The following is a 27,248-nucleotide window of genomic DNA, read 5'->3' as shown; positions in this document are numbered from 1 at the left end:
ACATGGAAATACTCAAGTAAAGTACAAATACCTCAAAACTGTACTTATATAGGCCTACAGTAGGCTACTTGAGTAAATGTACTTAGTTGCTTCCCACCACTGTTAATCATCTATCAGCTATTTTAATTATTGACTAGTTGTTTATATTTGCAAATATTTGCTCAACAGGGAAACACTGTCCAAGGAAACACAAAGAGGGAATTTGATGCTAAAGAGACTGTAAATGTGTCAGATATCCACTTGATATGACTAACTCAGACTGATGAAGCCTCATATCAGCTTCACAGAGACTTTTAAACGACTGTGTGGAAACACTGTTGATTTTGGCCTCCATCACTTCCATTAAAAAGCACATTTGAAGGGAATCTTTTAATATCCAGTATGAACAGGAGGATGGGTTTCGGTGGGGTTTCCAACAGACTCCTCCGCGGCTGCAGGTGGCAGCATCTCTCCCGGACCGCCTGTCGCCGTGGCAACAAGCCGAAGAGATAAATAACATCCGCCCTGCCTGTCTCAGCATCAGCTGATACCGTTGTGGGAGGAAGAAAAATCTGGTGTTGGCTTTCCTTCTTATCTAAAAAAAATGGACAATTTGCAAGCAGGAGATCCGCGATACATGACAAGGTAACAGCTGCTCCGGTTGTAACGTTTATAACAGGTCGGTGAGACAGACAGACAGGCAGACAGACAGGTAGGCAGACAGGCAGACAGACAGGCAGCAGGATGCTCAGCTGCGCTTAATAACCGCAGGATATTTAGAGTGAATCAGTGTAATTTGGGACACATAAGCTCGAAAGTATCTCTGTCTTTTTCTGCCAAATGTTAATGATCAGTACTGCTGTCAAATTAAACCTTGAGTCGTGTAATGAAATCACGTGACTCCACACATATGATGTCATAGCCTGGGCAGGGCAGCCTTCCTGCTGTGAGGTCCAGTCAAAGCTCAGTGACAAAGGATTTAGACTCATTTATCGTTAAAGATATTAAATAAATGAAGCAATGTTGCTAATTGTTATCAGATTGTGTTTATGACATATTCACACCTCAAAATATCCTTTAATATGGTGAAAAATTTCATTATCACAATTTAGAAAATGTGGTTTGAAATGTGGGACAGTCATGTTGTTTTAAGTACATTACATATGCAATACTAACACTTATTAAGGGGTTTTTATGCAGGTTGCAAAATATATTATTACTTATATTAATACACAATATAATATGCATGCAAAAAGAGCAAAGATTTACCCTGGAGGAAGAGCAAAGTTGCATAAAAATATAAAATGGCAAGAGTTGGATGATAAAACAAAGCAACATATTAAATATTCATAAAGGCTTTTCTGTAGAGGAATGTTTAAAGAAGTATCTGATGTCAGCACAGACCTGGTGACGGTTGGTCACCAGCTGAGAATAACCAGCAGAGCTCCGTCCACCAGTCTAAGGGAACACTCAGGCACACAGAGAGTCAAAAGTAAATGAATAATTCATTTGGAGAAAGGCCTTTTAAAGCTTTAAAAGTGATCAGTAGAAGAAGAAGGTTCCAGTTCATCCTAAAGGTGGAGTCAAGTTCTTCCACACTAAACTGGGAAAACCATTTCTGTACGGCGCTGCTTTGTGCACAGAGAAACTGTTGCCACAAAGCTGGAAGAACATTGTTTTATAAAATATTATATGCTGGATTCATCGGAACGAGAGGGTCTCGACCAGAAGTACAGTGGAGTGCATGAAAAGGGAAACCACAACAAGTAAAGTGGTTTCTGGATCGGATCGTTAAACTCCTCTGAGATTGAGTCCATGTTTATTTTGTCTGTGACCCGCAGGAGAGTGAAGGGATGCACTCTGGACGTCCATCCCACTGAGAAAGCCCTCGTGGTTCATTATGAAGTGGAGGCAACTATCCTGGGAGAGCTGGGAGACCCCGTGGTTGGAGAGCGAAAAGAGTGTCAGAAAATGTAAGAATAATATACAAGATTTAAGAATATACTGTCATACTGTAAATTACAACCTACTGATGTGTTCAGAAGACTGAGTATTGAACTGTAAAGCCTTTTAGACCAAGTTAAACCAGATTATGATAGTATGATTATATCTATACAACGTAAAGTTTCTGTCTAAAGCTGTAATTTTGACTGTTAATTTGTTTGTTTCCTTCTTCAGCATTCGCCTGAAAAGCTTGAACGCCAACACCAACACGTCGTCTCTGGCTCGTAAAGTGGTGGAAGAATGTCGGCTGATTCACTCGTCTAAACTGCGCGAGGTGGAGCAGCTGCTCTTCTATCTGCAAAACCGCAAACAGCCAAACGGTACCGAAACAAACGTTTCCACGACTACTTTAATCTTAACTACAAACAACTCTGATGCATTGGTGGTTAAAATTATGAAGTGATTTATCATCAGAGGACTCTTTGTGATGTTTTTTTTTTTGTGGCTGGAAGGCAACAGTGAGGTCAGTCTACGAACACGAATGTCTGTCTGTCACTGAGTCACTGACTGAGTGATGAAGGTTCACCAGACAAAAAACATCGTCCTCTGACAGATAAATGCAGACACAGTTCAACAAATGTATCAGATGGAATATTTCACTTATAAAATCAGGGGGAATTTGAAGCTATTTGAAAAAAGATGGTCCAAATGGTCAAGTTATTATAATAAATGAACAATGAATTGAAGCTTGTGGTTTAGACATTTTAAGGCTGATGGTCACCCAGGGGTGCACTACATGTACCTTACTTGAAGTGAGGACCTTTCTTTACCTTCCTTTTCTAAAGAAGAAGGCGGGAAATTCTGATAGAAGAATAAACTCTGGATTTATGGAAAACTTCAAGTAGATTCTCAAATATGAAATGGGATCAAAGTTTTTCTATTAATTCAGAATTACTACAACATTGTAATAATCAAAGTCACTACTGTAAAATTGTCATTATTTATTTATTTATTATTTTAATTTATTGTATAATTTATTGTATGATGTATCACCGGGTGACAAACCCACACACGTTATTTACATAGAAAAAAGAAAAAAAAAAAAAAGAAGGTGCACCAGACAGCCAAGTATCCCAGAATGCATTAGCAATGAGATTTTGAGCGAGGCCAGAAGCTGTTGATATGTCACTTTATTAAGTTTTAATATTTGTTAAGACGGGAAAGTAACCGTTTAAATTCCCAATATGTGGTCAGTTTATCCAAATAACACCTATTTGTCGTAGATGTGAGGAGTTTCGTTGCCATGTGTCACCACTTCCTGTATGTCGTTTTAAATTAAAAGCCTTCCAGTGTTTCATACATGGTCCAACCTGGTCTTGTTTGTACTTTCACAGACAACCACGAGAGGAAACGCATCTCACCTCGAGACTTCACGCCGTACGCAGGAGTGGAGGTAATGATATGCAGCGATATTATACAGTATATACGGTACAATATGTGTGTGTTTCTCAGTCCAGACGTTGAGCTCAGTGTGTTAAACTATTCCGTCCTCTTCCAGCTGGACGAGGAGGCGAACATCAGCAAAATCGACGAGTACGTGGAGCTGCTGTATGAAGACATCCAGGAGAAGATCAGAGGAGCGACACTCATCTTCCAACTGGCTCGTAACCCGGACAACCTGGAGGAGCTCATACAGAACGGTACCTCCGCCTCTGTTTTCATTAGAGATGACTTAATACTGTATATATAAAAAAAACCCATTTCCTCCTTTATCTCTCTTCTTTATCTTTGAGTGCTGAAACGCAGGAACAACACGCTCACAGCCAACATCAACATGTTTTCAATGACATGTTTTCACTTTTGACACAAATACTGATAAGGCTTTTCCAAATCAGAACAAAAGCAGGTTCAAAATAAGTTAAGTTTAAGATAATAACATGTTTTTTATGAAATAACATCATACTTCTATCCAGTTCCTAGTTTAACAGTTGACATAACAACCTTATTTCCTATACTTTTTATTTAAAATAACAGATTTGAATATATTTTCTAAATGTATACTTTATTTTCCATAATTAACAGTGGCAGGAGCTAGAAAATGAACATTTTTCAAATGCATTTTACTAGCTGACAGCTCTGTGATTACTGGAGCCGTGCTGAGTATCGACTGCCCAGAATACATCAGTAGCAGAACTGGAACCTGGCGTCACGTTTCCAGTCAGATTTGTTGTTGTTTACTTTCTTTGATCACATAGTTCCAGAAAAAATAAATAAAAATTGAGCCCATTATAGACTTCTGTTAAAGCAAAGTTCTTGTCTGACTAAGCATTAGGTAGCAAACAAGTAGATTATAGTGTTGGTATTAAAACTCAGGTATCATTTTTCATGACCATTTAGAACTGTACACATCGTAAACATGTTCACCTGTGCAGATACTCGATAATACAAACAGAACCACATGTTTATCTACCTTCACATACTGGAACTGTGACAGAACACTGGTGGATTATTGATGATTATGATGATTATTCTGAATTTAACCTCTAAAAACTTCAGAGGTCCACCTACTAGCTTTTTTTTTTTAACTTTCAAAGGCATCTTACAGTCCTCCATCAGTTGGTCACATAGATTTTAACCCCTTGTTTCTGGATTTGACTGCAATCCTTCATCTTTTCGTTTACAACTTGTGAGTGTTTGTATCAACAGACAACTCAAGACAGTTGTATGATCACAATGCTGTGTATTGATCATACAACACCATATTTATTAAGATCTACCGGGTCACCGGCGACCCGCTTAAGCCAGTTGTAAGCAGTAACATCACACAGTAATGAGTAATGGCACAATTTGGCCAATTGGAGATGATTGGAGAGGTTCAGTAACACCACAAACTAAAAACTCCCAGAAGGTCAGACCTACAGGTCTGGAATTTTATACAGGTCGACAAGATTTAGAAGGTTTATGGTGTTCTGCATAGTTCTGGCATAAAGCATGTCCTAATTATTGTTACTCAAATATGACTCATTATAGACGACGACCAAAACACACTTTTTTGAGCTTTATTTGAACTGATGTAGTTTTGTTTGTGTTTTAGCCACATGCTAAACAAATACATTTCCAGAAACTAGAAGATGCACTAATACATGCATCATGGCCTTACAGTTCTTCTGTTAGAAGCTTTTCCATTTGGCCAAATAGGTGAAAATTCTATAAAAAAGGGTGGACGTTAAGGGGTTAAACATCATGAACAACACACTGTATCTGCTTGTTTTTTTCCTAGTTTTCTAGTCATAATTATGACTTATGAATGCAGCGTTATCACATGACCAAAGTTCCAACTGAACAAACTCAAAGAGCTTGAGATGCAGCTGAAAGCTCTCGAAAAAGCTAATAAGTGGACCTTGAGTGAAGATTTTTCAAGGAACTGTTTTATTTTCACGGACCAGAATGAACTCTCATGGTCAGTTATTTGAAATGTGTTAATTTTCTGGAAACCCAATCGTCAAATAATGTCAAACGTACAAACGCTGGAGTTTATTTGGTTGAAAAGATGTTTTTGCTTGAGTGTAGAATTCATCAACTCATATCAGCTCATCTACTTTTGCTCCCCATCGACTTTGAAAGAAAACACAGCTCGGCTCCAGCTCAGCTCCCTTCCGTGACAACCGGGCTGTTTCTTGCACAACAGCACGGCGCCATCATCCTCTGCAGCCGCCATGAGATGGCACAGCTTCATTTGTTTCTGTCATAACGCATCGTCGGCTCGCTCCGTCTGTCGCGCCGCATCAACCGGTCCGATGTTGATAAGAGCCGAGTGTTCGTGTGAACCGAGAGGCCTGGGGTCAGCGTGGAAAGACGAGACGAACCCAGAGACGCCGTGTCTTTACGTTGAGGAGCACCCATAGCTCAAAATCCCCAGGAGCCTCCGACCTCATCGCATTCCCCCCACGTTTCTTTAAATTAACCTCCAGCTGCACTTTTTCCTTCCTTCCTTCTCCTCTCTCATCTCCAGCCCTTCATTCCTGTCTCTCCTCCTTTGTGTCTTTTGTGTCGCGTCATGTCTGTCCTTGTCTGTGTCTGATTTTGTTTCTGTGTGTCTGTGGTCAGAGACGGCCCTCGGAGCTCTGGCCAGAGTCCTGAGGGAGGACTGGAAGCAGAGCGTTGACCTGGCAACGACCATCATCTACATCTTCTTCTGCTTCTCCAGGTAAACAAACAGAAACTTAGTTAGAAAAAGTGTCCAGCTTTGTCTCTGTGTTCCAGATAAACAGAGATAAATAATAAATAAGATACTGTACATGAATAAATACTTTAGTTTTTCCTCATTTTTATTTTATTTTATACCCTTTTCAATCCAACTATCAATCAATCAAACTTTATTTTCACAGCACCTTTTGTACAGGTTAGTGCAGACAAGCTCATAATAAGACTAAATAACAAATGTGATAAATGATAAAATTAAAACTAGATAAAATTGCTAAAAGACGATGACAAATAAAACAGTTGAGAGGGAATAAAACATTTTAAAACATGAATACAATAAAATAAAAGATTAAATAAAGTAAGTAATGAGTATAAAATATTCTAATCGACTTCAGCACTGTCAGATCTTCAGGCAGAGACCGAAACGTAAAATCTGCCTCAACAAACGTCTTTGTCCTGCAGTCGCGCCAGAAGACCTGAAGGGGACGTCCTGGTTCATACTGGACCAGTCACATGTTTAGAAACACTTTCTCATTCCAGGCAGCAGGAATATGAGTCCAAACGTTTGATACTGGTACTAAATAAACTACATAAGAACACTCAAAGAAGTAGAAACAAAGTAATAAAACATAAATAACTAAAATCTTAACTAGAAACTGAATTAAAACATCAAACTCTAAATATATACCATGACAGTTTCTGGTAATATAACAGTATAATACAGTACAGTATGTACTATGTACTGTCTTGTACTGGTTGCCAAGGTGTCTGGTTAGAATTGCATAGATGAGTTCAAGGTTTCTAAACTCATCAACATGAATACACTTGACCAGCAGAGACGCCCAAAACAGTCTTCAACTAAAGAGTTCCTTCATATCAGCAGCATGACGACTTTCCTGCATTTCCCTAAATCCTTAACAATGACAGATGATTGTCACTTGCACATTACAGGTAAATGTTTTTGTCTTACACTCCTCTTGCTTTGCAACCACAATATTGTCAAAAATATCAATTGATTTAGATTTTTCTTAATTGGAACTGAGTGGCCTAAACCATGAAAAACCGACCCAAACCACAAGTCAGGAGTCATTTCTTCAATGAGCCAGTTATACATTTTGATTTAAGCAAAGTTCTTGTATTACTGAGCATTAGGAAGCATTCGGACATATTTTAATGTTTTTACCAAAAACTCAGGTATCATATTAACACCGGTATCAAAACATTTCCAGTCCTACCGGCATCATGACTGGTTCAGGGTGCAGAGAGCAATGTCAGATAAAACCATGACTGAGATGTAAATTAATGCATTTATTCAAATTTAAACCAGTAATAGTTTCTAGTTTTTGCATCCAAGTGGCAACAAGACTCTACTCAACATAAATTTCGTCATCTGTCCACGTCTGCGAGGGTCTTCGAGGACCGTACACGTCGACAATGTAGTATAAAAAGAACATATATTTGTTCTATATGCGTCTCTTCACACTGGTGGAACTCGTTATAATGATTCCTCTTATTTGGAACAAAGTGGCCCAAAAGTATGCAAAACTTGTAGTCAGGGCCGTCCACATATTTTTGTCCTTAAAGTGTATATTCTTAGTTATTTTCAAGCACAACCTCAAGTTTTTTACTGAACTTTCGGTTAGCTCTTTCTACATTTTTGAACCTTACAATTACTTTCCTTTTCCCCCTCTCTCTTCTCTGTTCACTTGCTTTCCTTCTTTCTTACAGTAGTTCCCTCCACCTTTGGCAGGCGTACCTCGGACTGAAGTTTCACTCTCCAACCGGGGGGTTCGGAAACACTAAAATTAGCCCTCGCTAGAATAATACATAAACGTCTGTCAGAGCTGATTTAGGCTGCGAGAGGACGTGTTCGTCTGTAAACCGATCGTCATTCTTGGCTCGTCTCCATCTCCGTGTTATGCTATTTGGATTTTGAAACGGTTCAAGTCGGGCTGATTATAAGTCGGACCAGGACATACTGTTTGACTGAACGTGTTTTGACTTTGACAGTTTACTTTGTAAACTACTTCAGGGGTGACGGATTGGGTCATTTTAATGACAGCTCCCAGCTGGAATCCCAAATATGATTTCAGTTTTGAGAATCCACTTTTGGATAAATGGAAGTCTTTTTCTCTCTCCCCCCCCTCCCACCTCCCCCACCTCCCCTCTCTAATTTTCTCCTTCAGTTTCTCCCAGTTCCACGGCCTGGTCACACATTTCAAGATTGGGGCCCTGTGCATGAACATCATCGAACATGAGCTGAAGAGGTATGACCTCTGGCAAGACGAGCTGCAGAAAAAGAAGAAGGCCTATATCCTTTCCAAGAGTCGTCCTACTGAGGAATATTTCCTCTAAACTCCAGCTTTTGCTAAACACATGAGTAATGTTAGTGTGTAAGGTATACTGTGTATCTATGGCATAAGGAGACAAAGCCTGCTGGTTATTACTGTGGCACTCTGGGTAATTTTCTTTAGTGTAAACAGAGTTTCTTGACTGATTTCACATGAAGAATCCACTGAGAACCAAAACCTGAAGAAAGAACATGAGAAGTCTTTCAGAAAGTACCAGAGCCTTCTGACCAAGCAGGAGCAGCTTCTCAGAGGTACAGATGGAATATTTTTTTACTCCAGAAGAAGGATGTAAATCTCATCTTTAACTTCTTGGGGCCAGCTGTGCATGCTGATCATCTTTGGTTGCATGAGTCTGTTGTTTTGATGGTAAAAGGCAAAACTGCATGTACAGGTTTCTGTCCCGTAGGAGCATTTTTTTTTATTTTTTTTATGAAATATTATGAGGTTTTTTTGGCAGTTTACTCTGGACTAAATTGAATTTGGCTTGATCTCAGACTGCTGCTGAATACGCTGCTACAAACAAACACCAGTATACCCACTGCAGCTCCTGCACCTTTAGTTTAAACCCTGCCTGAGATCCAAAAGAACTACCAGACATATAAGATATTTGTAATGAACATTTCTCTCAATGCAAGCATCAAGCTGCAATGAAGAATATACTTATACTAGAAAAAAATACACTAAACCAATCAAAATAAGCCTTAGAATAAAATGTGTGATTTATATCTGCTCTGTCTGCCATCTCTAAACCCTCCAGTGTGTCTTTGTCTGCTGCTGAACTTGGCCGAAGACACCCGCACGGAGCTGAAGATGAGGAACAAAAACATCGTCCACATGCTGGTGAAGATCCTGGAGCGGCAGGACGAGGAGCTGCTGCTGGTGGTCGTCTCCTTCCTCAAGAAGCTCTCCATCTTCCTGGAGAACAAGAACGACATGGTGAGAGATCGTGCACAGTGAAGGGACACTGTGCACGAAGCACCGTTTAAGAAATAGTTTCCCCGGTTTCAGGTGGAAGAACTCAGCTGCCGTTAACGCTTTGATGAAGCCGAGTTCTAAAAATCTGGTTTTTGAATTACACACCGTCACGTATGGGTAGGACGTTGGGGTGTCCACATAGTTTTGGCCATTTAGTGTAAACAATGAAAGGTTGTTGAGGTTTTTTTTAATTTTAAACAAGCTAATTATCATTCTGACCCATAAAGATTTAATAAAAATATCCAAATATCAGATTTAACTTATAGGAGCAGCTCAGTTTAACATTTTATTGTTTGATTTTAGACTCAATTAATCTGTTTCTACTAATAGAATCAATAACTTAATTAGCTTTTCTTTACCTCATTTCATTTCGAGGCTCAATTAGTCAAACTTAAAGGAATCATTTCTTTATTTGTTCCCCCAAAGGTCATTTTGACAAATAGCTGTAACCCTGTAGAGTTCCAGTTGAAACCACACTTATCAAATTTCAATTTAAAAACTGCTTAGAGGGTCCACTTCTGTCGACGTGTCCCACAGCGCTCGTACAGGAACATCACCGCTCCCTCCGCCGACCCCCCCCCACAACCCACCTCCCCCTAATCCAGCCCCACCTGGTTCCAATCTCACACAGTTTGTGGGTCTTTATCAAAGCCAGACCCTGTTAGGAACTGGTTTTATCTCCTTGTTTCCCCCTTCAGTGTATCTTTGATTCAGATTAAAGAACGCTTCGGGGGGTTTTAGACCCACTCCAGCATGTGTCCAGCGGGAAAAATAGTGGTTTCAACACTTTGACTCGGTTGGAGTGTATCAGTTTACACAAGAGGAAAAGAGTTGCCCGTTTAAGGACCTGAATGTTTAATTGATTGAAAAAAAGACTTATCCAATAAGGATACAGTATGTCATACGGTTTTATTTACACAGCAAACATGTTTTGACTTTGTCCAAATCAGATAAGACTTCAACACAGACTGATATGGTTTTTTTTTTTTTTTTTCCCGCTGCTGTCACTAATGGAACGGGAATGTCAGCGGTAATTGACACAGGCTGCAGCTGATTATGCTGCTCGAGGTCTGGTTTGTGATGGTGTGACTGGAGCTGGTTTCGCACACAGTAGCAGCAGCAGCAGCAGCGAGTGCGTTTTTTTTTTTTTTTTTTTTTTTAACTGGGAGCAGGTTGCGTCACCATGATGTCTGGCTGCGGGGAGAGACCACAGGAGAGGGGGGAGCAGACATGTTAACAAGCAGCAGTGGACTGACTGACTGACTGACTGGCACTGGCTGTGTCACCCTGACAGTCACGGTGACAGCAGCAGCATGTGTGTGTGTGTGTGTGTGTGTGTGATGAGGCCTAAACACTTCCACACACACACTCACACTTTCACACATCAGTGAGAGAGAGAGAGAGAGACTGAGAGAGAGAGAGAGCCGGCAGTCGTGTGTTAATGTTTGAGTTGGTGTCATCAGCTCAACACCTCCACCTGCCTGCAGGTCATGTGAACCTGCTCCAAGCTGCACGTCAGGGTTAAAAGAGGGAGAAGTTTACTGGTTAGTGAAGCTTTTATTTATTCAGGAAAGAGACTAAACACTTCCTCGGTTGAGACACGGACTCGGATGATAAACGGATAAACAGAAATCAGATAAAAATGCATTGTGTAAACTGTCAGATAATATAATCAACTAAAAAAGAAGGTAAAGTGCTCATTTCTTCTGTTTTTGAAAGCTGAATGTGCCGTTATAAAAATATTATTGTTTTATTCAATTTATTATCCTATTTCTTTATATTGTCTCACTTATTATTTTTTCTAAAAATTGAGTTATTGTATTATTTTAAGTATTTTAAATCCCACATTGTTTACATTGATGCTAGCTTTCAGTTTTCTTCTTCTCTGGCTGTTTTGGTGCGTTTCTGTGTTTCTTAATGCATTAAAGCCACAACCTGTAAGTCAGTAGAATAATATAAAACCATTAACAAGATCATTTTGGCATCTAGTCGGCACTAGTATTAAAAAAAAAACCCAAAAACCAATACCTACACATACATATAGTTAATTATGATATATATGATGAAGCCGTGTGTGTGTGTGTGTGTGTGTGTGTGTGTGTGTGTGTGTGTGTGTGTGTGTGTGTGTCTTCAGGCTGAAACACTTGCCGTGGAGAAGTTAGCCCGGCTGGTTCCCTGTGAGCACGAGGAGCTGCTGATCACCACGTCCCGCCTGCTGCTCAACCTTTCCTTCGACACGGCCCTGCGCAGCCAGATGGTCCAGGCCGGACTGGTTCCCAAACTCTCCTCGCTGCTGGGTAATCAATCTGACAGCTCGCTTCTGGTCGTGTGTTAATGTTTTGTTTGTTTTTGTGTTTGTTTACGCTGGTGTGTGTTTATAACTGGGACTGTCCTGCGTGTGTGTTTAGCCTCTGTATCGGGGCAGCTGTTGTTTCAGCGCATCTGTTCCAAGTTTTTACTGACAGAAACAGACACACGTCAGCGGAGCCTCTAATTTGTCATAACTGAGGCGTGTGTGCAGGTGCCTGGGCCCCGCCTCTGGTGAACTTCCTGAAAGCTCCGGAGCGTGCGACCGGTGCGTTGTCTCATCCGCGGGGTCGTGTGACACGGTCAGAAGCATCCGACGGGCCTTTTGAAGCCTCTCAGGGGGAGGCTCGGGTAACGGCGCATAATTAATATAATATATTTGTTAGAACAACATGCCAGAGCCTCTGCGCAAATGTTGTTTTTGTAGGAGGCGGCCCGGAGAGGTGATGGGGTCTTCGGAGATTTAGGCAGGGTTGTTTTTTTGGGAAGTGGCGGATGGGGGGGGGGTTGCTCATTCAGGAAGCAAGGCACACATATAATATAACTTAGCACTGAAATATCACGCCTGCTCACCGTTCTGACACTGTTGAGTTTTCTCTGTATTGCGCGTGTGCGTAATGCGCTCTGTATGTGAGCAGAGGCCTCATTAATCATCCGCTTTCACTGCCGACCGTCCTCCTTTCAAGCCTCTCCCCCCGCATGAGGACTCTCATCGTCTTATCTCCAAAGAAAGAAAGAAAGAAAGAAAGAAGACAGCGAGGAGGCGGAGGCCGTCAGCCGTCACTCTCTCTCCATCCAGACCCGACCTCAGGTCACGACCTTTTAATGATAAGATGAAAGCGGAGAGGCAGCCTCCACTTGATCCGTCCCACCGACACCTGAGGAAAAATAGAAGATTTCTGTCCATCAGCTTTTATTTCTTTACAGCTGCTTCTGAAACAGCTCATCAGTTAATCGAGAGTCATTTGATAAAAGGGAGACAGAGGATTTTCTTTCAGTTTACAGAAAGATGGACATGAACCAAACTGTTTTTCTCATCTCTTTAATTATCTTGTGACCCTTTTTAGAACTATAGTGCGACCCCTATGGAAGAAGTGATTGATGGATTAATAGATGATGGAGATAATTGTAGATATCAGCTAGAACTTCAACAATAGTAACAGCTTGTCTCTGCTCTAGTTGGAGAAAACAGACTATACTAATCGATAATCTAAACCATCTATAGATGAATCTGTAATAAAAGTTATAGTTAGCTGCTGCCTTTTCCCTCAGCGTTGCCGCTCGACTCCATCTCTCTGTTCCATGATGCGGCGTCGTTACATCGCAAAGACAAATTAGTGGACTGGAGCGGAGGGGTGTGGAGGGGTGGGGGGGGGGGGGGGGGGGGGGTGTGGATCTCTTTTTAAGAGCAATTGACTCTGTTTTGTGGCGTGTGATGTCTCTGAAGACCAAACCCAGCTTTGCTTATTTATCCAGAAAATGCAATAACAATGGCGCAGCGCTGTCCACAAACCGAGCCCAGACGCCTCTTAATGTTGTGCGGGTGTAATTTTTACGAAGGTTAGGCGGTTTTAAATCAGGCTGGGGTGTAATTGGAGTTTAGCTCTCCCACTAACTGCCCCTGAACAGTCTAGTTAATTCTTAACAGCTCCCCCTCACCTCTTCTTTTTTTTTTTTCTCTCTCTCTCTCTCTCTTTCTCTCAACCTGACTGGTGTTTTGAACATTTAATGGGATCTCTCTCCTCGCCCATAAAGGATCCTCCATGTTCCTACCAGCAAAGTGAAGGAGTTCGCCGGGTCTGGAGGAGCTTATTGCCTCTCTGTGTGTGTGTGTGTGTGTGTGTGCTTGGTTGTTTTCATGTGCATTTTAAGGTACTGGTTGAGGTAAAGGATCGCTAATGAGAAGCACATGTTCCAACCAATCGCTGGCTGCAGTGGAAGGGCCCGAGCAGCGAGCAGCGTAGCTTTAACTTATTAAAGGCAGTAAAATTGATGCTTCCTCCTGTTTTCCCAATTAAAGCTAGAAGCCGTCTCCACTCTCGGCCCTCTCTCTCTCTCTCCCCTCTCGTGATGCCAGGGGTTCACTGAGGACATCTGGATCTAATACTCGGTGATAAGGCTCCCTGTACGCCAGTGACCGAACACGGCTGGGACCAGTTTTAACTGGACCGTGTTGGGGGGGGCGGCTTTGGAGGCTGGTGGGCATTACAGGAGGTCTGTCAGTGGTTCTGGTCCAGTGAAGAGCCTCTCTCTTAACACTTCTCTTAATGAAAAGTCTCTGGGTCAAACTCTGGTCTGAACTCTATTAATTCTCTCTGGCTGGCTCCTCCTGCAGGCCTCCAGCCCCCCAGCTCTGGTCAAAGGTCAAACTCATAAAGGTCCCGGGCTCACTGACAGTCTAACACTCAATCAATTCTGTCTTTATCTCCTTCATGCTGCTGCTGAGGCTTGATAAGTATGCAATACTGCGCTGATAGGAGAGGGAATGTGCTCATGTTTTGTTTTGTTTTTTTTGACTAATCTTAATGGGTGGGGTCACAAAATTACTAAAAACATATTTCCTCTAGTGTATCTGATCGAGATTTAGTTTTATGTGTTCAGATTTCTGTCTCTGCCTGAGTGTAATGGCGGTAAATGACAAACCCTAACCCTGACCCTGCACTCAGAATCACACTAATGTGTCTTCTTTCTTTTTGTTTTACCTCAGACTTTGTTTCAACATTCATCTGCTGAAACTGAAAAACTGAATCAAGCTGAAACTTCCTCTGAGCTCCCTTTAAATCTCAGTTTAACATGTTAACCTACAAGCAGGATTTGTTAAATCCCAACCAGTTTGGAGCCAGTTGTGGTCCAGTATGTAATATCTCGTGTGACATCTTGTACGATATTTGCATATTCATAGATTCTGTGTGTTTTAAATGAGGGAGAAAGATGAGGCGTCATTTTAAGATTTTGTTAACGAGGTAATTGAACCATGTCAGACACACATGATTATTTCTGGTATTTCTATATATCGTTAAACACGTCTGGAGGGAATCTTTAATGTTGACAAAATGACAAAGTGAAAGCGGTCGCTCGCAGTGACAAACCCACAGAGAATTAGCAGCTAACTCTTCAGAGACTTTCAGTCTATTCTGGATCATTGTTTTGGTTTTCTGGCCCACAAACACGCTCTGATAAAACCACTGTAGAGACCAGCTGGTGATGTCAACGGTTTTCATTTGAGCTACTTTCTACTAAAGTTTTTATCCCAATGAAATCAGTCTCTAGTGTTGTCTGTGGGTTATCCAGAGTAACAGGGATGTTGCTAAATTCCATTTGTCTCCATTGTATTGAGTGAATATAGTGAAATAAAACCCAACTTATCTGCATGGAGAGATATTACTTGAAGTAAGAATATGTTATTTTGTGTAATTTGGGGGGACTGTCCCTTTAAGCAGCATGGAAAGCTCTCCTTTTCCATCCAGTAGCCTGCTGCAGCTCCACATTTATCCTTTTAAATATTGTTTTTTCGTCTAAGCTAAGCTGCCCGAGGAACACGACAAACTGAGAAACTGCAGTCGACTGCTGCTGATTCCGCCCTGAATGCCAATTGACCTCCGACTGGAATCGCTGTTAAAAAGGCCATTCAGCCCATTAATATTTTCAAAAAACACACAGCTCCCCTAGATGTGGTCATTGGCATCCTGCAGAGCGTTGCGGCACAACCAGTCATTCATCCATTGACTTCCCTCCTCCTCCTCTGTTTATGTTGCAGCTGACGAGGGCCAGAGACAGCTCAGCATGTGCATTCTGTACCACATCAGCATGGACGACAGATTCAAGTCCATGTTTGCCGACACAGACTGCATACCGCAGGTAAGGCTGGCTAATGTACAGCGCCAGTAGACCAAGACAGACACATTAGCATCGGCAGCTAACGGCACCCGGGGAATTAATGCATGAGAAACAGAGCGAGAGGGAAGGGAAGCACGCCACATCTGGAACCAAAAACCACCATTGGACCGCTGCTCAGTCTTCCCTCTCGCTCCGATGACAACTCTGTGTTTTCCCTCTCCTTCTCTTTCCACCAAATATCCTTGCACCATATTATCATATACACATATTATCCTCTTAGTTGAGACACCAGCACAGACACAGAATTGTCCTGAAAATTCAGTTTGCCACTAAACCCCCCTCAAATTTCTTTCAACTTTCGATCATAACATTTTTGTCGAGCTACTCTCCCTCCTGATTGAGTTGACCCGGTCAGTCGCTGCTCTCATCATCAGCGATTAGCCAAATGTGCGTTGTGTTTGTTTGTTGAGATTGGGTGTAAATGCCGGCCAGATGTGGCGAAGAGAGTCGGCCGTTTGTTCAGAAGGTCACGTCAGCAGCAGCGGCAGCAGATCTGAAACTCTCGGGGGTTTTCCGTGTGGCAGAGAGCAGCACGCTCGCTTAGCAGCATGACCAGGATGTGACCTCTGACCCCGCCCCGAGGCCCGCTCACTCTCCTCTGCCTCCGTTCCTCTAACGTCCTCCATCTATCAGCTCAGCTCAGAGAGTACGTCCACGTGAAACCACAGTAAATTTTAAAAAACGCATCTGAAAACTGAGCTTTTCCCAAAACGGTCTTCAGAGCAGATAAATCTGAAAACTGAGGCCTTGTGTTTTAATGTGGACGAGGAAAACGAAGCTTTTAGAAAACAGTGGCTGCGTGGGATAAGGTCGAGAAGAACACTTTCCATCACAAAGCTGAATAAACTGAATAAAAAAGAAAAGACGAAAGAGCCGCGGGACAAATTCTCAAGTAGCTGAACAGGTACAAATGCAATGAGAAAGATGTCTAGACTCATTTTAAATTATTAAAGCCAGTTCTTCATAAATACCATCAACAACAAGACAGTAGTGCAACAGTCAAAGTGTTGAAAGGTTAAAGGGGCTTTAAAGTGTAAAGAGGACGACTTACAGAAGATATAACAGCTTAAAAGTTTTTTATTTATTTATCTTTTTATATATTTAAGATCATCAGTATTTATGATATTCTCGTGACCGCCTGTCATTGATCACTTATTTTAAGTGTTAATATAGCCGATCACAGAATCCAGCTGTTGTCATTAACACAGTAATTATGTTAATTTTGTCTGATAATGACTGACTGATGTCTCAGCAGGAGGTTCTGTTCACCTTCACACTCACTCAGCTGTTTGACAACAGAAAAATACATTAATGAGAATAATAAAACAGTGAGTTATGTGTTTATTAAAAACACATAAATCACAGAGAGCAGGAATAATGAGACTGTCTGTCTCACTGCTCAACACATGCTGGCTGTGATCGTTGTTGTTGATATAAAAAACCAGTAAGAGGACATTAAACAGCGTTTGAATATGGACGGCGATCTATACATAAACACGATCTGAATATGCGAGTGCTGACGTGTCATTCTCACGTGTAAAAAGTGTTTCCAGATTTAAATTACATAATGTGGACATAACGTCTCAGACTCAGTGGTTCATTTTCATTTCCTCTCTTTCTCTCGAAGGCAAATTCCAAATCAAAACCACTTCTGTCCCCGTCTACATGTCCCCTCCGTCTGTCGTCTTTATGAAAACACGTCCTCGACGTACTTTTTCACCCCTGTTTACCACCTTTTATCCTCTCTCACCTATTTGGTACTTTTAAGACCTCTCTTTTATCACTTTCCCAGGGTAGTGACTGACCTGCCCCTTTCCCCTTCTCCAGCTTTTAATGGGGTCACCGTTTGGTGCTGGATGTGGGGCTTCAGAGCAGGGATGTCAGGACTGAGGGGAGGGAGGTGAGGAACAGAGGTGGAGGTTGAGGTGGAGGTGGGGGGCGGAGGTTGCCTGTGTTTTGGTCGGACTGCTGGCCCTTACTGGGCCGCCTCCGGTGGCTGTCTGTGGTAAATAAGCAGAGGCAGGTGCCAGAGAGTCTAGACGGGGCTGATTTGGGGTCCAGGGCCCCTGGTATGTGATACCTAACCCAGGCCCGGCCCAGCCTTTCTCTCCCTCTCTCTGATTCCTGACTCCTCACAGGGAAGCAGTGCACCTCTGCCCCCCTCCCTCCCTCTGCTCCCTCATCCCCCAGCTCAAAGCCTTTCCTGTTTAATGTTAAATCAGCGCAGGAGAGACGAACGGACAGACAGAAAGAGGGAAGAGGGAGGGAGGAAGAGGAGGAGGAGGGTGTTTGGGAGGTTGAGGAATGACGCCCACCTTCTTTTATCTCTAACACACTCTTTCTAACTCACAGACACACACTTAGTTTCACTGTTTTATTATTATTTATTTTATTTTTCCTCCTCCTTCGCCCTCTAAAGGCGCCTTTACACTGTCTGAGATGAAAGTCGACAAGCACGAGAGAAACGTGGTGAAATCTTTGGTCGCAGATCCAAAAACAGTGCTCCTAGATCTCACTGTGGCTTTTGAGGGTTTTTGGTGCCAATAGATAGCCTGAAGTGAAATTCTGACTTTGCTTCATTTTCAAAAAGAAATCCGAGCTGCAGATGGATGAAGAGCTGATGACGTGTCTCTGCTTTCATCTGCTGTTTTTCTGTTTCCATCGTAGCGTCACGATTCACCACGAACTCATCTGACAATCTGACAAACCGATATCATACACGGATTAGTTTTATTAGAGCCATCTTGTTGTTGTTGCACAATCTAAAGGCGCCTTTATATTTCAGAGCAGCTTTAACGTGATTGGAGGAGCCTGCAGGGATGCTCTTTATTTCTTTATTTATTTATTTATTAATAAACTAAATCAGTTTTCTAACTGACATTGAGTGATGCATATGTAGATTCTGGGTTGTGTTTGTTGTATTATTACATGTATGTTTGTGCTTGTGTGTAAATATTTGATTCTCATTGTTGGATATTTCCTGGAACATTATGTGTAGGCTCTTCATTTTTGTGCTGTTGTGGTTTGGTTTGTCTGAATAATTCCATGAGGGATGAGTCATATAAACATCCTGACACCAATTTTTAGTCATTCATTCACAACACTCAAGCATTCAGACATTAGCTTGACCTCTGCTACGTTTAAACTCATGTCAGAAAAAAGCAGATTTGCTCAACCAAAACAACTTTGTCAGTCTAGTTTTACAGTTTGAGTTATTTTGTGAAATATTTACAACTTTGCAAAGAGGAACAAACATGTGAACTTCCATGGAGTTGGTTGGTTAAATAAACAAGCTGATGATTAGTCTAACAAAACCTTTTAAAATACCAAAACCATGAGATTTATTAACATAAAGACACTGAATAAAGACTATAAATGATAACAGCAACACTAAATAAAATCCCAGGCTGTGAGGCAGAAAGAGCAGCAGTCCACAAACCAGAAGCCTGATCCTGCAGCAGGAACCTGGAGCATTTAATCACTTCCTGTCCTGGACCAGGTGCACCTTGTTGAGGGCTGATCAGGTGTAGAAGACATGGGCAGAGGGAGAGTCAGGAGAGGAGAAAGAACACATAACAAATGGCTACAATAACATGCTTGGATCTCAGTGCTGATTGAACTCATGTTAAATCTGTGATGTACAGCTGATGAAGATGGTGTTTAACTGTGTGGAGGAGAAGATGGATGTTGAGCTCATCGCACTCTGCATCAACCTGGCTGCTAACAAGAGTAACGCCCAGGTCATCTGTGAAGGTACGAGCTCCAGAGGTTTAACACATTATATGGATGTCAACATTTTATCCCATCCTTAAAAAAAAATACACTTTGTTCCTCTTGCTTCTTTCGTCTTTCTGCTCTCCAAGGTAACGGTCTGAAGATGCTGATGAAGCGGGCGGTGAAACTGAAGGACGTTCTGCTGATGAAGATGATCAGGAATCTTTCTCAGCACAACGGACCCACCAAGATCCTCTTCTTGGTCAGTATTTAAAAAAAAAACAAGTGCTGCCGAAACTGCAGATAAGCAAAGAGTAGCAGGATAATCTTCTATTCTAGACCATAACTTTGATTTGAAGTCTTCAATGTTTATGATTGATTAGGTTCTCCACAAGTTGTCTGCTGATAACGTCTCTTCTTGGAGTCTTAACTCAGTCGAACAGAACACACAGACATCATAAACATACTGTAATAATCATTGTAATCACTCTGTTTCCAGTGATAACAGTTGCTTAAATCCATTATGTTCACTACATTTAGAACATCAGCGGATCTGTTTAGAAATCATATAAAAGACGCTCTATAACTTCAGCTCTTGCCTCATAATCATGTTTAGATGTTTTTATCAGTATGATTAAAAACTGTTCTCAGTATCCTAACGAACCAGCAGACAAATTGAATCTGTAGTTAGTTGAATGATGTTTTGCAAGTTTGTCTATAGACAACTAATCTGGGTTGTAGGTGGAAGTAGACAGATTGTCATCACTGCAGTGGCACCTCACCAGTAAACCAGCATATAACACTTATGTATGTGACATATTTCACTTTTGAAGCACTTTTGCCAACAAATGTGTCCAACAGATCCTGTAGAAGCAACTATATGTTGAAAATCAAACACCATTAAGGTTAGAATCTAAAAAACTTCAGAATTTACTTCAGTTTTTTTACATCTTTTCTGTTCTGTGGTGTTATCAGCTGCTAACAGTAAATATCAATTTAGTAAGTAAGTAAAACTTTATTTCTATAGCACCTTTTTAACACAGGTTACAAAGTGCTTTACAGTGACATTGGGACACAAAGAAAATAGGACACAAAAACCATGAAAGACACATTCAAGAACACATACAGACATCTCACACATACGAACACAGCAAGCATACAGTCACCCAGAGCACACACTTGAATTTATGAAATGTTAAAATGTTATGAGAAAGCCATTCTAAAAAAGTAGGTTTTTAGGTGTTTTTTGAAACAATTAACAGATTCAGCTGATCTGATGGAAGTGGGGAGATTGTTCCAAAGTCTGGGTGGGGGGTAGGGTCAGGGGGTTGGGGTTAGGGGGTTAGGGTTAGGGAGTTAGTGGGTTAGGGTCAGGGGGTTAGGGAGTTAGGGGGTTAGGGTTAGGGGGTTAGGGTCAGGGTTGGGGGTTGGGGTTAGGGTTAGGGTTGAGGGGTTAGGGTCAGGGTTATGGGGTTAGGGTTAGGGAGTTAGGGGGTTAGGGGGTTGGGGTCAGGGTTAGGGGGTTAGGGTTAGGGAGTTAGGGTCAGGGTTGGGGGGGTTAGGGTAAGGATCAGGGTTAGGGGGTTAGGGTTAGGGAGTTAGTGGGTTAGGGTCAGGGGGTTAGGGTCAGGGTTGGGGGTTAGGGAGTTAGGGGGACAGGGTTAGGGGGTTAGGGTCAGTGTTAGGGAATTAGGGGGTTAGGGTCAGGGTTAGGGTCAGGGTTAGGGGGTTGGGGTCGGGGTCAGGGTTAGGGAGTTAGGGTCAGGGTTGGGGGGTTAGGGTAAGGGTCAGGGTTAGGGGGTTGGGGTCAGGGTTAGGGGGTTAGGGTTAGGGTTAGGGTTAGGGGGTTAGGGTTAACAAAAACACAGTCGCCTTTGGTTTTTAGTTTGGCACATGGTACGGCCAACAGGTTTTGGTTGGAAGACCTAAGTGACCGCATGGTAGTATACAGGCTTAGTAGCTCGGATATATACGCAGGAGCTAAACCGTGTAAGGCCTTATAAGTGATTAAGAGAATCTTGAAATCAATCCTGAACTTCACTGGCAGCCAATGCAGTGAGGCTAAAACAGGAGTGATGTGGGATCTGCGGCCAGTCCTGGTTAATAGCCTAGCTGCTGCAGCTGAAGACGTGACAGGTCAGCTCAGCTAAGGCAAGTGAAAAGGAAGTTACAGTAATCGAGACGGGGAAAAAAATGAAGGAATGAATGATATGCTCTAGGTCAGAGTCTGACAGTAATGGTCTGATTTTTGCAAGGTTCCTAAGTTGAAAAAAGCAGGATTGAACCATTTTATTGACATGGTGTTCAAATTTCAATTTAGGGTTATTTAGTCTCTGATCCATGAAACCTTTCATAAATATCCATTAAACCCTTATGTTTTGATCACATTTGGAGCAACATGCTGACAAAAAGGACTGACTGGAGGCTGCTTCCTGTATCTGTCCTTTCAGCTATGTACCAGGTTTTGATACCTTGTTTTTATAAAGCCTGAGTCACAACCAGTTTCACACTAGTGTTCCAAGACTGAAGAACTTCCACATTTACACAGACTACCTTCATCTACTACCTTTATGTGATCCAGTCACGTCCCTCTGTCTACTGGTAGGATCATGTCGGAGACCTGGCAGCTCAGATCAGTGAGGACGAGGCTGAGGAGTTTGTGATCGAGTGTCTGGGCACGTTGGCCAATCTGACCATCCCAGACCTGGACTGGGCGCTGGTGCTCAAAGACTACAACCTGGTGCCCTACCTGAAGGACAGACTCAAACCAGGTGTGTGATCCATCCTGGTTTACATCAGCTGCACAATCAACCTCTTTAGAGTGTTTTGGTTTCATATTATTGCTCTTATAAAGGTAAATTCATAGAAACAAACAGTAGTGCATCCATACATGGTCCCACCAGGACAACACTGCTGCATTTCTCTCAATTATCCTTTAAACCCAAAAGCCAGGTCTCTCTCATGCCCTGTCTTAACCTCTAACTACTCTCCCTAAATCACACTATCAGTGAAGTGTCACCGGACATGATGATGTGAGGACAGAGGACCCTCATTGAGGTCTGGGCCTCATCTTTACCTTTCAGGGCCACCGACCTCCTGACCCTGCCTCCTCCTTTTCTGTCTTCATCAAAGGAGAATTTAAAGTCAATTGTACCATTTTGAGGTTATTTAATTGACACTGATTCATAGTAAAGAGTAAACAATGACCAATACATTCTTAGAAACATACAGTAGACTTTTTCAGTAGAGTCATGTTTCCTGTTAGGATGTTTTAGAAGATCTGTGAAGTTTCTCTGCTCGTTATTTACTCAGCTTTATTCACTTTCTCCTGACGTCAGGTTCTGCTGAGGATGACCTCATCCTGGAAGTGGTGATCATGATCGGTACCGTGTCCATGGATGACTCTTGTGCAGCCATGCTGGCCAAGTCCGGCATCATTCCTGCTCTCATTGAGCTGCTTAACGGTAATGACCAAACACTGCACTGCAGTGTTTCTTAAGCTTCGAGTTGGAAAGCAGAGAAAGTTCCAGCCTGGTTTATCGTTGATTCTACACAACTCAAGTTACAGATCTGTTGGTTAATGCTAATAACAGAGAAGAAATGCTCATAACTCAGCTTTTACGTACATATTGCCACTTGACACCCAATCTGATCTGTTTCAAAAGTTAAACCTCAGCTTACAGTTTGAAGTTGATCCATGGTCAAAGTTTAAGTCCTAAGTTTTTGAATTGTATTCAAGCTAAGCAAAAGCTAGAAAGATAGTTATTAGTTAGAAATGAACAACTCAGTGTTAGTCCCACCCTGTTGTTGCCCTGTTAGACTGTCCAGATCCAAGCAATTAAGTTTACTTGTTATCATTACCAATAGGTGGCCAGCATTACAAAAATACAACCCAGGTTATGAAAATTGACTTTTCCGTTAGCAAAATTAATGGAAGAACTGTGACATAATCCACTTGGAAGTCCTTGTGAAATGGTCTAACATCTCTAGCTTCTGTAATATGACATATCTGAGTGAAATGGAAAATGTGAGCAGGGTTCTGAGAGGGATTTGATCAACTGTTCTGGGATTTGATTTGATTGCTACAGAGTGAGCATGACTTAGTGAGGGTGGAGTCTCAGAGTAGAAACACAGAGCGCAGTGAAGCTGCCAGGATCTACTTCACTCGAGTATCGGTGGCACAGCTGATCTGCCCAAAAGGCGACCCAAGTCTGGACGTTGTCCTGGCAGCCTCGATGCGTTCAGTGTGTTTCTACTGTCAGCAGTTTGAAACGTGAATCCACCTCCTGTACATTTGTAGCTGACGCAGCCGCACCTCACTCACTTGTGTTGTTAGATCAGGAGAACGGGGGGAAAATAAATTAAAGGTGCAGTGCGTAGGATTTAGTGGCATCTATTAAATAACAAACTGAATACCCCTCCCCCTCCAAGCGTGTAGGAGAACCTACGGTGGCCATGAAAGGCCCTTTCTAGAGTAGAAACATGGCTCCCTCTGTGGATATAAAGGGCTCATTCTAAGGTAACAAAAACACAGGGATTCTTATTTTCAAGTGTTTATACGCTAATTAAAACAAACTTACTGTATGAATATTATATTGCATTCCTGCCAAGTTCGTTCTGCTAGATGCCACTAAGTTCTACACACTGCACCTTTAATTTGACATCAACTGCACTTTGTTTTTGCCAACTGATGTCCAAACGCACATCTCCAACTCCATGATATCAGTCTAATAGCTTCTGAGGTCAAGTGTGGTTTAATATAAAGGGAAGGGGTAGCTAGTAGGAGTGTTCCCGAATACAAATACATTATTCGGCAAAGTACAAATAGTGGGTTTTATATTTGTTTCATACAAATATTTTAAAAATTATTTGTTGGGGGTGTTCCCCAGAGATAAAGCTGAGCTACTGACACAAGCAAAGTGCTCCCAAGGGACTCTCCATAACCTGTTGTTCCCCTTCTCCTTTCCACAAAGTTAGGTTGTAAAAAAATAGAAAATGAAAAGTGCAAAGCAATAATTGCCTTTTGAAGTTCCTCCCTACACGTTGCACGGTGTGCTATCTCTGTGTTATTATGGGTGTATAAATAGGTAGAGATCTGTCTGCAAGGAGGCGATTCATGAACACTTATTGTAACACTTTAATTTTCTAAAATTAAAAGTGTAATAAAAACAAAAACAGGATTTTTGAGCCTCTTTCCACTTTCATTCGAATACAAATAATTTTGCTGCCTCAACAAATACAGATACAAATACTGGACATCCCTAGTAGCTAGTCGCCCCAATCACATTATTGACCAGATAAATCAATATATCCACCCCTCAAGTTCAACATGAGTCATCAAAAATATTTTTACATTTTAGAGGAAGAGACAACAGAGGAATTTCAATATCGTATATAAATAATATGATCTGATGTATTAAAGCATTACAGACATAAAAAAAATTCAAGGGATAACATGTTAAAATGAAAACATTTCATCTAAGCTGTTAAATGAAAAACACAAGACATAAAACATAAAACTAAACAATTAAATCCTGAAATCCCAAATTACATCACCACAAATGATGTAAATAAAGACAAACGCCCTCATCAAAACAACTAAGTACAAGAAAAACAAGTTAATGGCTTAAGTAAATATATATGAAATGAGTCCTGACCTGACTTATATATATCATTTAGCCTTTTATTTGAATACATCTATTAATAGACACCAAGACATAACAGAACAATTAACACAAGCACACATGATTAAAACTTGGAGAATTCATTTGTCATTCACTGTTTTTTTAAATATGAACCGTTATTTTTGCTCGTTTCCACTTCAGCCCAGCAGGAGGATGATGAGTTCGTGTGCCAGATTGTCTACGTCTTCTACCAGATGGTATTTCACAAAGCTACCAGGGACGTCATCATCAAAGACACACGTATCCTTTTGCACATTTATTGCAGACGTTTCTGCCCAATGTGGTGAACATATTCCATCACAGTCGTGGTGAGACGGGACTCTGTTCACTAGTGCTCTCCAGAATTATTCTATACTCAGTTTTCAGCATATGTTTCTGTGGTAGCTTGTTGTACCGCCCTGTATGTATCTTTCGTCACTGTTTATTATCATCTGCATCTCCATAGCAACTTCTGTAAGCCCTCGATTTAGGTTTTTTTTTTTTTTTTTTTTAACCTTCTGGGTATTCAAAGCTGCCTGTAATTGACCACAGTTGTGGTTGGTGGTGGCTTGTGTCAAATTACAAATATGCTCTCTGTCAGCATCTTCTGATTGATGTTTTTCTTTCTGCGTGGAGAATATAACAGGAATTTCTGATTTAAGCTCTGCTGAGGGAGGGAGGGAGAGGCTTTCGACAAGACTCCTGTCTCTTGTCTTGGTCTTTAAATGAAAGAGCGAGAATCGTCACTCCTCCTCCTCCTCCGCAGTTTCACCACATCCCCACATTTCCCACTTTCATTGATTAAAGGATACATCTGGTGATATTCTATGTATTTCTTCTGGTCAACAAATCCAATGAAAAGACAACAATGAACTGATTTACTGACACGTATTGTGTGTGTTTCAAAGATTGATATATCTTATTCCTCTGTGCCGTTGTCCAAAAACTATTAAAAAACATGTTTATGAGCCTTCCGCCTCTGAAAATAGTCCCCAACAAATGCACCATTCTGTTAAAGTGGCCAGATGTTTTAGGATCACTGAGCCTTTTTTTTTAAACATTCATTTGATTTGTTGACAATAAGAAAAATATAGGATTTTTTTATATAGGCCTTTTTTATTTTAAAGACAGTCAATGATTGATTGACTTTTGATTGTCTTTCCTTGAGTCTTGATCCCAGAGGCCCCGGCTTACCTCATCGACCTGATGCACGATAACAACGCAGAGATCTGCAAAGTCTGTGACAACACGCTGGACATCATTGCTGTGAGTACACAGATGCTCTCATGGGCAACATTTCATAACAGTCACTTGAAAGTCTTTTTTTAAATACTTGAGACACTTCATCCTGCTGAAGTAGAAATGTTTGCAGAAATGCCAGTAGGAGCTCATAGGAAGCTGTAATGTGATATTTACCTAATAGCTGCTATGTGTGAAATTTAAAGGGTCAGTTCACACAAATGTATATAATAAAAAACCTTTTTTTAAATAATTTTCCTATAAAATTCTCTCTCCAGTCAGATTTAGTTTCATCTGTTTTGTAGATACTGTATCTGTGAGATTTCTGCCTCCACACCAACACAATGCAGGTTAATGTAATTTATTTTTTGGAGCTCACAGCAACATGTCTTTACATTAACAGAGTTCCTGTTACTCACCGATGACGGAAGAGTAATTATAGTTAGCAGTGCCGCCGCACCGCATACGCAGAGAACGCAGAGCGCTTGAGGCCTCAAGTACCAGGCGGGGGCCCCCAAAAATTAAGGTTGATAAAAAGGTCAAATTGAAAAAATTAGTATAAATATATATAAATTCGTTATGGACAGGCCCACCGTTGTTTTTTTTAATTGTATGTACTCTATCACTCAATTCGGGCAAATTAGATGTTTTTGAATGAGACATAATGGCAAGTCAGAGACAACATGAATCTGGCGCACGTCACGCACACAGCAGCGGCTGCCGCACAGACATTGTTGCCACACACACACATCGTCGCTGGTATGGAAGTTCTTTAGCGTGAGTGAAGAAGACACAAAGCTTGCAATTTGTAATACCTTAAAGTCTGAAATTATTATTATTATTATTTAATTATTTTTAAAGAAAATCAGAATCACCAAAAATCCAGTAAAATTGCAATCAGTGCATCATTAATATTAATATGAAATCACAGCTGTGTCATTTTTGTTTAATGTAGACTTTTTTTTAATTTGTATAT

At 41.3% G+C, this 27,248-nt stretch overlaps 1 protein-coding gene across 4 annotated transcripts in view; it reads left to right on the top strand.

Annotated features, from left to right (window-relative positions):
* Positions 1-487: 487 nt before the first annotated feature.
* kifap3a (kinesin-associated protein 3a) overlaps positions 488-27,248 on the top strand; it is a 51,752-nt gene continuing 24,991 nt past the window's right edge. For all 4 annotated transcript variants that reach the window (XM_042415874.1, XM_042415873.1, XM_042415875.1 and 1 more), the window contains exons 1-17: positions 488-624; positions 1,821-1,952; positions 2,158-2,303; positions 3,318-3,376; positions 3,482-3,623; positions 6,031-6,130; positions 8,313-8,437; positions 8,630-8,728; positions 9,235-9,413; positions 11,587-11,749; positions 15,517-15,617; positions 19,301-19,409; positions 19,520-19,632; positions 21,976-22,141; positions 22,709-22,834; positions 25,196-25,294; positions 26,214-26,299. In XM_042415874.1, the coding sequence (XP_042271808.1) occupies positions 584-624; positions 1,821-1,952; positions 2,158-2,303; positions 3,318-3,376; positions 3,482-3,623; positions 6,031-6,130; positions 8,313-8,437; positions 8,630-8,728; positions 9,235-9,413; positions 11,587-11,749; positions 15,517-15,617; positions 19,301-19,409; positions 19,520-19,632; positions 21,976-22,141; positions 22,709-22,834; positions 25,196-25,294; positions 26,214-26,299 (1,986 nt within the window). In that variant the 5' untranslated portion in view covers positions 488-583. The remainder of the gene's footprint in view (positions 625-1,820; positions 1,953-2,157; positions 2,304-3,317; positions 3,377-3,481; positions 3,624-6,030; positions 6,131-8,312; positions 8,438-8,629; positions 8,729-9,234; positions 9,414-11,586; positions 11,750-15,516; positions 15,618-19,300; positions 19,410-19,519; positions 19,633-21,975; positions 22,142-22,708; positions 22,835-25,195; positions 25,295-26,213; positions 26,300-27,248) is intronic.

The sequence above is a fragment of the Thunnus maccoyii genome, chromosome 7 (assembly GCF_910596095.1).
Source record: "Thunnus maccoyii chromosome 7, fThuMac1.1, whole genome shotgun sequence".
In the NCBI taxonomy this organism is placed as follows: Eukaryota; Metazoa; Chordata; class Actinopteri; order Scombriformes; family Scombridae; genus Thunnus; species Thunnus maccoyii.
This window is presented reverse-complemented; position numbering and strand designations above follow the sequence as displayed.